The following is a 12,399-nucleotide window of genomic DNA, read 5'->3' as shown; positions in this document are numbered from 1 at the left end:
AGGAGGGTTTGTGGTTCTGAAAATTCTGAACTCGTGAATAAAACTTCGTCGTAGCATGACGATTTTTATATCAAAAGACCGAACATGGCTAGTACACTATGTACAAGCATTTTCGTCATATTCGAGTGACAATTTCACCTCGAAATCGTCATTTTCGTCTTGAACCCTTAGCTTCCATTTTGTATACGGCAGCCATTGTGTGAGTTGCCCTTTACATAGGCTTATGATACAGCTAAATTCGATTCCAAAGGACACGTACACCTTGATTGACTTTTCTCTGACCTGGGCAGGTTGAAACCATTGCCCCAGGCCGTGCCTGTTTGGTCAGTTCCTCTCCCAGTGGCCGAATGAGATAGCATCAAGGCACAACAGGCCATAAACCCATTTCATCGTACACACCCTGCCGAATCTTGCTCACACCTGTCCCTGCTCCTTTTTCTCTCACTTGCTTTATGATGGGGAGGTGCCCGTTTTTATTGGGGGTCCACCGATATCTGATGAAATGTTGGGCCTTGCCGGGTGATTTGTTGTGGGCTGGACGAACTGAAATATGGACATGTCATCATGACTCTGCTTTTCCTTTGTACCGAAAAAATGTGAATAGTATACTGTAAATTCGAAGAATGTTTGCCTAAAGCACAATATTTTGTATAAAAAGAGAAGCCTGACTTTGTAGGATTGAGCAGTCTCCTGAGAATATACATCCCGTGTGTTGTACTTCTAGAACGCTTGTTTCTTGGTTGCAGCCAATAAAATTGATCCTTGACTTCACCTAGAAGACTCTGAGTTTCTGTGGTCTGAATCGGGAAAGTACCCGAGGTCTTTGGGTGTACCCTGGCACCGCTGGGTTACCGGTTTGGTACCGGTTCTGAAAAACCCAGTACCTCATATATAGGCCAGGTGAGTGTTTAATCTTGTGTGCTAGGGCTTTAAACTCTATCCTTGTTCTAACAGGTAGCCAACGGAGTTTAGCAAGAGCCGAGTGTGCTGAATGCATTTTGGGCTGGCACAGTAAAGGTTGTGCCATGGTGTGTTGAATAACCTGCAGCTTTTTGACGACAAGATGGACTACCCAAGTAAAGAGAGTTGCTATAGTCAAGTCAAGAAAGTATGAGGCCTTGAACGACAGTCCTCTGACAGTCCAGGGGAACCCATTTGAGTGTTTTCCTGAGGGATCTCAAAAAGTTGAAGCAAGTCCCTACCTGGGAAGCCATGGTTATGTTTTTGTCCAAAGTGACTCCAAGGCTTTTCCACTTCTGATTTTAGAGTGGGAGACTCTCCCAAGCATGGTGGCCAGATGAATTGATTCCAGGGAGATGGATTGTTGCCAACTACCATTACCCCTGTTTTGTCCCCATTTAGCTTGTGACAGCTAGCCGCCATCAAATTGGTCACCTGTTCTAGACATATAATTAGTCTTTCTAAAGTAGAATTGGTATTGGGTGACAGGGAGACAACAATCTGGGTGTCGTTCGTGTAGAATACCATCGTAAAACCTAGTGCTCAGAAAATGTCTGATAGATGTCTGATGTATATGTTGAAAAGCTTAGGGCTCAACAAGGAGCTGTTGAGGCTTACAGTAGAATGCCAGCTGTTTTGCTTCATCTGGCTCTTATCTGTTTATCTAACTGAAATCTTGTGCTATGGCAGTGACAACAGAATGCATGAAGTGCATAGCAAAAAGCAAAAGGCTAATAATAATAAGATATATGCATTTTATAAAGATTTATGTGATCTAGGAAAAATCTCAGGTCCACATTACAGGTGGAGTTAATCTCCACTGGCAAAAAAAACTCAAAGATTGTAGCAAGCAATAATTTGTTTCTAATTATATACCAAGATGGTGATCTGTGTCAAGATATGCAGCTTATAATAGCTGCCAACATGGGTAAAGGCGACAACCCAATATCACAGTGAACCTGTGTACTGTACATGCAAGGATACAAACAAGGGCTCTATCATGTTAATTAAAATAGAGGGTCAAATGCAATTGTATGAAGACAAATTAAATTCTGCCTTGGCGAATCACACAATTTCCGAGCAGTTGCAACCCTGAAGTGGCAGGCTTCTTCCTCTTGAGATGACTACTGTAGACTCAATATGAACTTGCAGACATTTGGAAGCAGCATTTTTCCCAATTTCTGAATGTTCTGTGTGCAGCTTTTGGTCAGGAAACTGACTTATCCATATTTCTAGTATCTGATATTTACGAACATCCATTCTGTTAAGTTATGTGCCCACAACTATTTCAACAAGTTACTTTTCCACTCATTAATGAAGAACTGATGCAAAACTGATGCTCAAAATGTGAGAAAATATCAGTGGAGAGAGTGATGAAAGTGTGCATTACCAAAAGATATATGCTAAAATATTTTTAAGGACATTTGGGCGTTATCTTGGTTTTCTCTTTTAACTCAAGTGTCAGTAAGTTTGAGATATGAAGAAAAGTTTGCAATGTGAAAATGTTAGTTTGACCATCATCATAATATTTTTATTTACATTTTTATCAAATCTACCATTATTTGATTTGTATCCTTTCAGGTGTTGTCTATGAAATGAAGTCCTCCATTAAGCCTCATGTGAAAGTATAAATTGTGTATCATGCTTTTAATATTATTCTCTTTTTGCATCTGTATTAGGTATCATACCTAACGAGTGTTGTTCGTCTGGGACAAACACCTGAGACCTCCTTTAATCAGTGGGCCTGGGATTTGGTATTAAGATTAAAACTTCACAGAAATGACCACTGTGTTCCTCTTTGTCCACATGATGCTCCTGTCTCCACCACAGCCCCTGATCTAACTGAAACCACCATGCTTCATCCTCTAATTAAAGCTGTAAAAGCCGAAATCCCTCTTGGTTGTTATCTTGCATTGGCAAGCACAACATTGGGTCACAGGTAATTAATGCTTTTTTTCTGGTTTTATCTATAAGTAACTGCTTTCTTGTTTGTTTAGTGCAATATTCTGTTACTCTCGAATTACAGAATTTTCAAAGACATCAATGTTTCTACCAGTTTGTACTAGTTTTCACTGTTTATTTCTTTTTGTACCTGTACCTGTACCTGCTCATGCTCCGTGTTGCGATGGGAATACCGCCTGCATTGTATAGCCTTGTGATCCCTTCCCACATGTGCCCAGCGGCATGTATATCTAGTATCCTGACTTTTTTATTTGGGCCTGGCAGCACGCTTATCTAAGCATTTGCGCAGATACCTAAGCCTGTCCCAGGCTACTTGAGGTCCTGCACCTTTCTGTGGGTCCACCTATTGACAGTGGACTAGCATCTCTGTCAAGGTTATAGCCCACAGCACTGTGGTGACAGCATCCTGTGATCAGGAGATAATTAATTCTGTGACCAGACCTTTTTTAGGTCACTTGGGCCTGACATCTAGATTACAAGCCTAGATTTCGAAATATGCAAAGGCACTGTACTTAGTTAGTTTGAACCTTCCAATAAGGTTTGTGCTGTTTTGCATTGTTTTATTTTGCTCCTGTCGTTTTCTTTTGCAGTATTGAAAGGTTTTGTGCAGATGGGATTCCTTTGCTCGGTGTCCTTGTGCAGTCCAGGCATCTCAGAGCAGTCCTCCATGTGCTGGATAAAGTCTTGCCTCTCTTCTACCCCTGCCAGTACTATCTGCTCAAGAATGAACAGTAAGCCATATGTTTCTATTAGAATTGTACTTTCTGTAGCACTTTGGGCAGTTGTCATTCAGATTATTTGTTGTTCTTTATTTACATATTTACTCTGCTTGCAAATGTTTTAGCACCCATTGCGCAGATATGACAGCAGAAGATCTTTATCATTAATATCCAGTGTAGATTATTAAGACATATCTATGCTGTTCTGGTAATATTCATTGTAAAATATTAGGATCCAGTTAAATATTTGTTTGTGATATGTTTCTCTTTTATCCGACAATTCGTGATCTGTCACTTCTCACCTTAGAGGTTATGGTACCATTAAGTTATACTCTGGGGACTGGGCGCTTGCTCCTCCTTACTGCCTCACCCACGCCTTCGTCCGTCGCGGCTAGTGCCGTTTGAGTGGAAGGTGGGTTGGGTTGGTGGCATTGGAGTCAGGTACACTTCCGGGCAGCAGTGGTTAGCGGGCTATTCTTCCCGCGTTAACCTCTATTTTACCACATGACAGGGCGCAAGCGCCGCTGGCGCGCCGAAGGTGCGCCAAAGGCAAGCCCGTCTGCACCCAGCCGCGCCCGGCCTGGACCAGGGGCCACGACCCCTGGCCCAAAGCCTTCAAATAGACTCATATTTTCGTCTAAACAACTCTTAGACCTTCGCCCTGCAATGAAACCTGACTGCATTCAGCTTTCAGTTGATAACTCAGCTGTAGAAGCCTGTCCTGGTTGCAGTTGCTCTCTTGCCACCTCCCAGTTAAAGCCACCTTACGTCTATGGGAAACAAGTCAAACACTCCTTCGAATGTTTCCCCCACAAAAGAGTTTACGTTTCTCAGTTTAAACTGCCGTTCACTACCTAACCATAAAAGGGATATTTTTGATCTTCTCCTTGAGGAACTACCCAATGCTTTTTTCCTCACAGAGACTTGGCTTAATGAGAGTGCGGGCCCCGATTTTGCAACAGCTCTACCATCAAACTAAGCCATTGTTAGAATGGCTAGAGCCACTAGAACAGGCGGGGGAATAGCCATCACTTATAAGAAACACCTTCAATGTAAACTTGATCCGGTGGACTTCCCTAACTGTGAAGCCACCTTGTTTAAAATCGCACTTAACCCCAATTTCACTTTTTCAGTTTTATTCTGGCCCTCCCACTTCTTGGGCTACATCTCTGCCTGGTCTTCTATCCCCTTTACTTATGAGTTCTAATAACTTCTCACTACTTTTGATCTAAATTTACATTTAGACGATCTCTCCAATTCCATATGTACTGATTTTATTTCCGACCTTGCCGCCATGAATGTTAATCTCTGTAATTCTGGCCCTACGCACAAAGCAGAACACCTTCTTGACCCCATTTTTTCTTGCCTTCTCTACATTCACTGTGCTCCGGCAGCACCTATTCACTGGTTCGATCATTTTCTACTGAGGTTTAAAGTCTATCTTCCTCCCACCTCGCTGTCTTCTTTCCCTTCTCTTATGACTTCCAAAAGAGATTGGAAATAAATTAACCCTAATGCTGTTAACAATCTTCTACGTTCTAATCTACCTACATCTGACTCGCAGGTTGACGTGCTCTCTAAGAATGTTCATATCTGGCTTTCTAATGCCATAGACTCCTGTCTTCCCCTGACCAATAAAAACGTATACACCATCGTCCCACGGCCCCATGGTTCAATGATACTTTAGAAATTGAAAAATCTAAATGTAAAGTATTGGAACGGAAATGGAGAAGAGACTACGCGCCTGACCTTAAAGATGCCTGTAAAAAGGCTAAACAAATATATCACAACCTTTGTAATACCGCTAGGGCCAGTTTTGTTTCCAAAACCATTGCTGATGCCGCCAACTGCTCAAAAACTCTCTTTGGTCTAGTAAAAAAGCTTGCTGGATCAGAAACCACTGGAAACCCTTTGCCATTAAATAAAAATTGGTGTGAAGATCTTGCTCACTTCTTCACACATAAAATTGAGAAGATATATCTTGAAATAGCCAACTCCCATTTGAGCAGGTCCCTGCATCCACTTTCCACAACTACTAACGGCATACTACCTTCTCCTAGTCTGACTGCTATCACATCACACACAGAACCTGTTATGGAGTTTCGCACTACTCTCCCTCTTTTAGACTCCTGGCCCCTTCTCAACTTAGACTCCCTAGCCATTATTTTCAACAAAGTAAAGTCTGGCTCTCCTAAAGACCCATTACCGATCTATATTCTCAAGCAACTTGTTTCTTCCCATATGCATGTCATCCTGAATGTTTTAAACTCTTCTCTACTTGAGTCCAAAGTTCCCGCTCATTGGAAACATGCTATGGTGACCCCTCTTCGAAAGACACCCAACGCCGACCCCACTGTTCTTGCAAACTACCGACCGATTTCCCTTCTGCTAGTCTTCTCCAAAATTCTTGAGAGACATATTCACTTCCATCTTTCCCAGTTTATTGAGACATGCAAAATTCTCCACTCTTCTCAGTCTGGGTTTAGAACTGGGTTTTCCACTGAGACCACTTTGCTGGGGGTCAAAAGAGAGGCTGCGCCTTCACCTCGATGTCGGAGACACCGTCACGCTCATACTACTAGACCTCTGTGCGGTGTTCGACACGATTTCCCACCCCATATTAGTCAACACACTGAGGTCCCTTGGCATATGTGGTTCAGCCTTAGACTGGATTGTCTCTTTTTTGGATGGCCGTACGTTTCAGATTTTTTCTGCTACGGATAGCTCCGATATCCATCCTTTACCCTATGGGGTACCCCAGGGCAAGGTCTTGTGTACTTCAAAGGCATCTCTTTGAAGTCTCCCTATTTCAAAGTCCCAACTTGGTATAAGTACTGGACCTCTGACAGAACCAAACCAGAACAATTCTGGAACTGAGGACATTCTACCAGGAAGAAGGGCGGCTGTGCTGCCAGGAGGGATTGCCACTTTGCTGTGTTGGCCTGGTGCCTCTTGCCTGGGAATGACAAGGACTGGACCTGCATCTTTACATCCCAGAATCAAAGTATCTCCAAGGGCTTGCTAGCTTGACTTCTGTTCCTGAAGTCTCAGAGATATCAAAGACTTCACCCTGCAGCCAGCACCAGGACTCTGTCTGCTGTGATACCTGCTCTGCTAAGGTGTGCCAATCCAGTCCTAGGTCCTTGGAAGGGAGTTTTCAGTGCTGCAACCCAGAAAGTCCATGCATTGATGACATTCCGCTGATCTTAACTGGAGCATTGCCTTATAAACTGACCCACCGTCACTGTTGCATGAACCATGGACACTACATCCCCGATAGCGCAAGGTATCAGCCTCTATTTCCAACTCATCTCCGACTTTTCCGCAGTTTGGCACCAATGCATTGTTTTGTGCTGCACGAATCACCTACAGCCCAGTGGTTCTATGGCGACGCATCACCCCAATGTTCATCACATCTTGACTCTTGACCCTCGACATTGCGCAGCTCGGAACCATTGCATCACCCCTTCTGCGAGATTGACAGCGATGCTTCTCCTCCTTTGCTCCACCCATTGCCTTTTGCATTGACTCATCCAAGGTACTGTTCACCTGGTCAAGGTTGGTCCCTGTATCCAACCTGTGCTCCATCATATTCGGCCTAAACTTTTGGATTTGCCCCTGTCAAGCGTGATCATATAGCCCAGGGGCGCTATTTGTTTCTAAGCACTACAAAATGGTATTCTTTAAATATTCATATCTTGACTTCTGCTTATGGAATTTTTGTTGTTTCGGTCTTGTTTTACTCATAAAAATATTCTCTTTATTTTAAAACTGGTGTGGAGTCCTTTTGTGTTTTTTCTACTGTGTGTTGTGTGCACAATTGCTTTATACATTGCCTCTTAGTTAAGTCTGGCTGCTTTGTGCCTAGCCACCAGAGGGTGAGTTCAGGTTAATTTAGAATGTGTAACTGACTTACCCGACTAGGATTGTGGTTCCTGCCAACTAGAAATGCAATTTCTAATAAGGAGGTACTGAAGACGGCATTTAGAATTCTCAAGGATGATGATATAACCTTTGTTGTAATAGGAATTACCAGACTTCTAAAAAGTTACAATAATGCAGAGTCAGAAATCTGAGATAAGTAACCGGGTCCTACAATCCACCTAGTGTAGGACTGAGCATGACAAATTGGCACAACAAATGGGCACAAAGGAGGCAAATAAATGTTTTTCCTTTGTGTGCTACTTGCATTAGTCCTAGGCTTACATTTGTGCTCTACTATTTATAGGGTTGATATCCGAGTCTTGGTGGCAAAGTTTACAAGGAAGAGTGATCAAGTAGCTAGAGTGTATAACAGTAAATTACATGCAGACAGTTTAACAATTAGTTTGTTTCTTTAGGTTTTTGTCGTATGTACGTCTGTTCCTACACCTTGACAGCGGTGTTCCTCAAGGAATGACTCAACAAGTGACACAGAAGGTTACACAGCACTTGATAGGAGTGACTTATGGTGAAAATATAAAGATGTTGGACAGCATGATCCAGGTAAGAGAGAAGGAGTGGGCATGTTACTAAAATTGTGTTGCATTAGTGTACTATTTGTGGTATGAAATGAGCCCCCAAGTTATGACAAGTGATGGAGGTTCATTCAAGCATTTTATCTAGTACTTTTTGTGCTCTTTATAGGCAATTTGTAGCTATTGCTTTTATTAGAGTGAAAATGTTGCTGTGTAATTCCTATTTAGGAAGGGAAGTGTCTGGAAATACTTTGCTATCATAATGTTTTTTTTCTGTGAGCAGTTTATTTGTACCCATGCTGAACAATAATGTTGTGTCTTTTGTTAGACTCATGTTTCAGCTAGCAGCTTGCCTAACCAAGTTGGTCCCGTTGCTGTGTTGGAGTTTTGGGTACAGCTGCTGACTAGTCAGTCACTTTGGCACAGAGAGAAGACCAACCTCTTTCTGATGGATCAGTTGTGCAAAGCAGCATTTAGGAACATGCAAGAAGAATGTGTGCAGAAGATACTTTATCAGCTGCATAAGGTAACAGATTTCACAAAACAGAAAGTTGAAAAAATGTATTTCCCTCATATATGTCTTTATGTACACTTCTTATAACAAATATGGTGCTAATACATTATCCTCCTGTGTCCTAACTCTTTCCCATTCTCATCATGTGGGCACAAGGACACCTACTGTCGGCCACAGAAACTGCTATCGTAGATGTTTAGTTAAAGTTGTTGCATATGCATCTTTCTTCCATATGAGCACATACGCTCAACAGCTACCCTGTTGCTCTTTTCCAACCAATGTTTGTTGTAACCAGATTCTGTCTGTTTTTATAGTTCTTTGCAACTTTGTTGGTGATGTGGGTGTTGTCTGCATATGTATAATAAGAGTATCCATATTTTTACAGCAATTACCCAAATGGATTACTTAAAGGTTAAAGTAATTGCGCATCCAAAGGGTTGTATGACATTACAACGTATGCCTTTACCACGCAGTGCCTTTACCACGCAATGACTTTACCACCATGCTTTTCCGAGATATACTGGTGACAGTATTTTTTCTATATTCTTTCACCTGGTTGGTTAGTTTTATGGTTGATGGTGCACAATATGCAAATTGGCCTTGACGAAGATCTGCTTAGGAAGAAACGCTCTGCCGAAAATAAAACAACATGAAAGTGAAGCGCTGAGTGCTGTTGTCTGTGCCCCTCTAACCTAACATATATATATATATATATGTATATATATATATGTATATATATGGAAGTTATAGTTAGGACAGAGTTTCTATCAAAAAGGTAATTTTCAGCTGCATACATCTTTGGCGCCGGTAGATAAATCTCCATGAAATGTTCCCCAGACTTTTGCCTGGCACTGTCTGGAAAGTTCTGGTGTGATCCTCTAAGTGGGGGCCGGGAAAAAAGGGGGGCCCCAAAATGTGTTTTCTCTATGTTAATTCCTATAGGACATTTGAACAAGCCTACAGCTCTAACCTCTGGGTGGAATTATATCAAATTTGGCAAGAAGCTAGCTGTTGGTACGCAGATTGTGGTTTTTGTGATTTGGTATAAATATTTTCTGTGGTTTTCGAAAATATGAACTGGAAAACAAATTTGTATATCTGGTGATGCGGATTACTCGCGAATCCACCCGTGGGTAATCCGTGGATTCACGTGTACTAATGAACTCCTGATTGGCTGGCTGCACCTTAACAGAAAAGTTGCAGCCACCATTTTGTTTGTCGGGGAGATGGTCCCCAGTGCTGAAAATCTGTTTGCAAATTGAATGAAGGGGTCAGGTGGTAGGTTTCCCCGACCCCTTATCCATGTTTTAAATGAGGGCTGAGCTTGACTACATGGACAATTTCATGAATCCCAGGGCACTGATCCCCTATTCACTCAATCGCCAGACAATGTGCTATGTGTTCTGAAAATAAAGAGCAAATACCGGAAAAATTAAAAATACTCCAAAGGGTTTCACAATGGACATTTTATTTAGAACTTTGTGCACTTTGTATTATACCACATCTCCCATAATGCATCATAATAGGCTGATAGGGTAAATGTGTATAAAAAGACAAGAAAGGTGAACAACCGCTAACTGTGAACAAGACCAATCTGGTCAAAACGTGTTGGTTTGTGAGATTTTGAAGGTATTGGCTGTTAAACACTGGATTAAATAAGCCTCTAAAACGAACCTCCTAGAGTGTGAGTAATCTTTTTTTGATGGTTTTACGTAATGAGGATCTCAATTCCTTTTCTGCACTAGCACCGATCGCGAGCATGCTGACCCAAAGGAATCATTTGGTGTAAAATATATATATATGTATTTATATATTTTATTTTGTACATACACACACTTACCTTAAATATACTTCCCATGTGTGGTAAAGGCATTGCGTGGCAAATTAAGCTAGTAAAATCATTGCGTGGTAATGCCTGCTTTGTAAACGCTGCTTACCTCCATGGGGAACACCACAAAACAAGGCTGTACTCAAAGGGTCCGGTGATAGTAGCTCCCAAATGATGAAATCTGTGGAACTCCTTCATTTCTCATCTTATTCCTTAACGTCTCAAGCAAGTGATAGTTGACTGTATTAAAAGCTCTGGCCGTGTCTACTAAAAACAAAATGGTAATACTTTTATCATTAACACACACCTTGTCTTCTAAGAATCCAATCTCCTCTTAATCATTAAACACACTTCAGTCCAATTAGACAGTGACAAAAAAGAACCTGAGGCACAAATTCTGTAATTGAAGAAGTCACTGTCACGAAATGTGAATGTAAGCATTGCCATGATCATAGGTCTGGCACAAAACTATTGCTGGGCAGCCCATGCCAAAATGTTTGTCACTCAAGTCTCAAACCACAGAATTTTACTCAAGGTTTATGAGATCTTTACTTTGGTTGTTAAAAACGTTGTCTGTGCTCCCTGACTGCTTTTCATCATTATTCAATCCCTCACCTCATCTAACGTTCCATGTACCTTAATTTGATTTTTTTTTTTATCCATGTGAGGGAGAAACAGTTGGCAATGATGTTGCGAACACCAACATCTATGCTAGAAAATGCTGTGACACTATTCATATGCCTTTCCCTATGGGTGGTAGTCAGGTGTGGGCATGGGTGGTAGTCAGGTGACACTGTCCACATACCCTGCCTATTCACTGTTCACATACTAATGTTGTGTGGGAGTCAACTGGCTGAAAGGTTTTCCAGTTGCTTTCAGAAGCAAAAGCCTAGTGCGGCAGTGATCCTACAATATGTGGAAGGTGGTGCAACTAAGTGTGGACCATTTATAAGAGTTTCTAAACTAATAATTTAAACATAGGCTCAGATCCATTGCTACAGACATTACAGTCTGCTTGTCTCCTGCTGAATTGATCTAGAGATACATGTTTATATACAAATCTACTATTTTCATATACATTGTTACTCTGTCTTCTTTAGAATGCGTTGGGATACCACAGCGATAAAGGTCTGCTATCTTCATTGGTGAGCTGGATTGTGGCCGGCAATGTGACACCTTCTTTCATTGAGGGACTTTCTGGCCCATCTCAGGTAACACATCTATATTGGGCTGATTCAAACCATTCAGTTATGTAATTGTTGATGCATTATTGTAATTTATGATACATTATTTATAGAATGTATATGAGTATACCCGGGTGGATATAATCGAGAGTAACCTTGGTATCTTTGTACGTACAATTTGTGCCCAGGTTGCCTTCTGGAACACCCTCCAGATTACAGTGAGGGGGCACGTTGCCCTCTCTAAAATGGTGGTTCTCCAGCGCTTGCTATACCACTTTGCAAACCTTCTGGTGATCATCCCTGTCAATTTGTTTCGTGACCACAACTCTCTACCACTCAACTTGATATGGGCAGTGGCGGACTACCGTATCCAAACTTCACCTCCCCATCGATCAAGACGGCATCGGAACACCGGATTTCAGGACCTACTATTATGCTGCCCAACTGCAATGGCCTTCCTTCTGGCTGGCAGGACATCACTGGACTGAAACTGGCCTCACAACAGACCAGATAAAAACTGGTGTACGGCACAATGCGCTTTTCCCACATGCCAACGAACCTACAAAATGCATCCTACTTCTCAAAATGATGCTAACTCGTTTGCACACTCCATGAAATACATCAGGACCGTGCCACCCTATGCCTCGAATATCCTTCTGTTGGGTCTTCCACCCGAACCCAGTAGTGATTTCCTCCTGTGATTTAGCCTGCCAGGAACCTGCAGGCCTGGCTTCCACTGGAGATCTGGTTGAGGACGGCCTTCTTCTAAATCCTG

General features: G+C 42.0%; 1 protein-coding gene across 1 annotated transcript in view; it reads left to right on the top strand.

The window, feature by feature from the left end:
* Positions 1 to 12,399, top strand: part of EPG5 (ectopic P-granules 5 autophagy tethering factor) — a 582,198-nt gene that overhangs the window by 215,370 nt on the left and 354,429 nt on the right. Inside the window, exons 16-20 of the mRNA XM_078674745.1 lie at positions 2,640 to 2,899; positions 3,513 to 3,653; positions 7,982 to 8,126; positions 8,427 to 8,624; positions 11,541 to 11,651. Of these exons, the coding sequence (XP_078530871.1) occupies positions 2,640 to 2,899; positions 3,513 to 3,653; positions 7,982 to 8,126; positions 8,427 to 8,624; positions 11,541 to 11,651 (855 nt within the window). The remainder of the gene's footprint in view (positions 1 to 2,639; positions 2,900 to 3,512; positions 3,654 to 7,981; positions 8,127 to 8,426; positions 8,625 to 11,540; positions 11,652 to 12,399) is intronic.

The sequence above is a fragment of the Lissotriton helveticus genome, chromosome 2_1 (assembly GCF_964261635.1).
Source record: "Lissotriton helveticus chromosome 2_1, aLisHel1.1, whole genome shotgun sequence".
NCBI lineage: Eukaryota > Metazoa > Chordata > Amphibia > Caudata > Salamandridae > Lissotriton > Lissotriton helveticus.
This window is presented reverse-complemented; position numbering and strand designations above follow the sequence as displayed.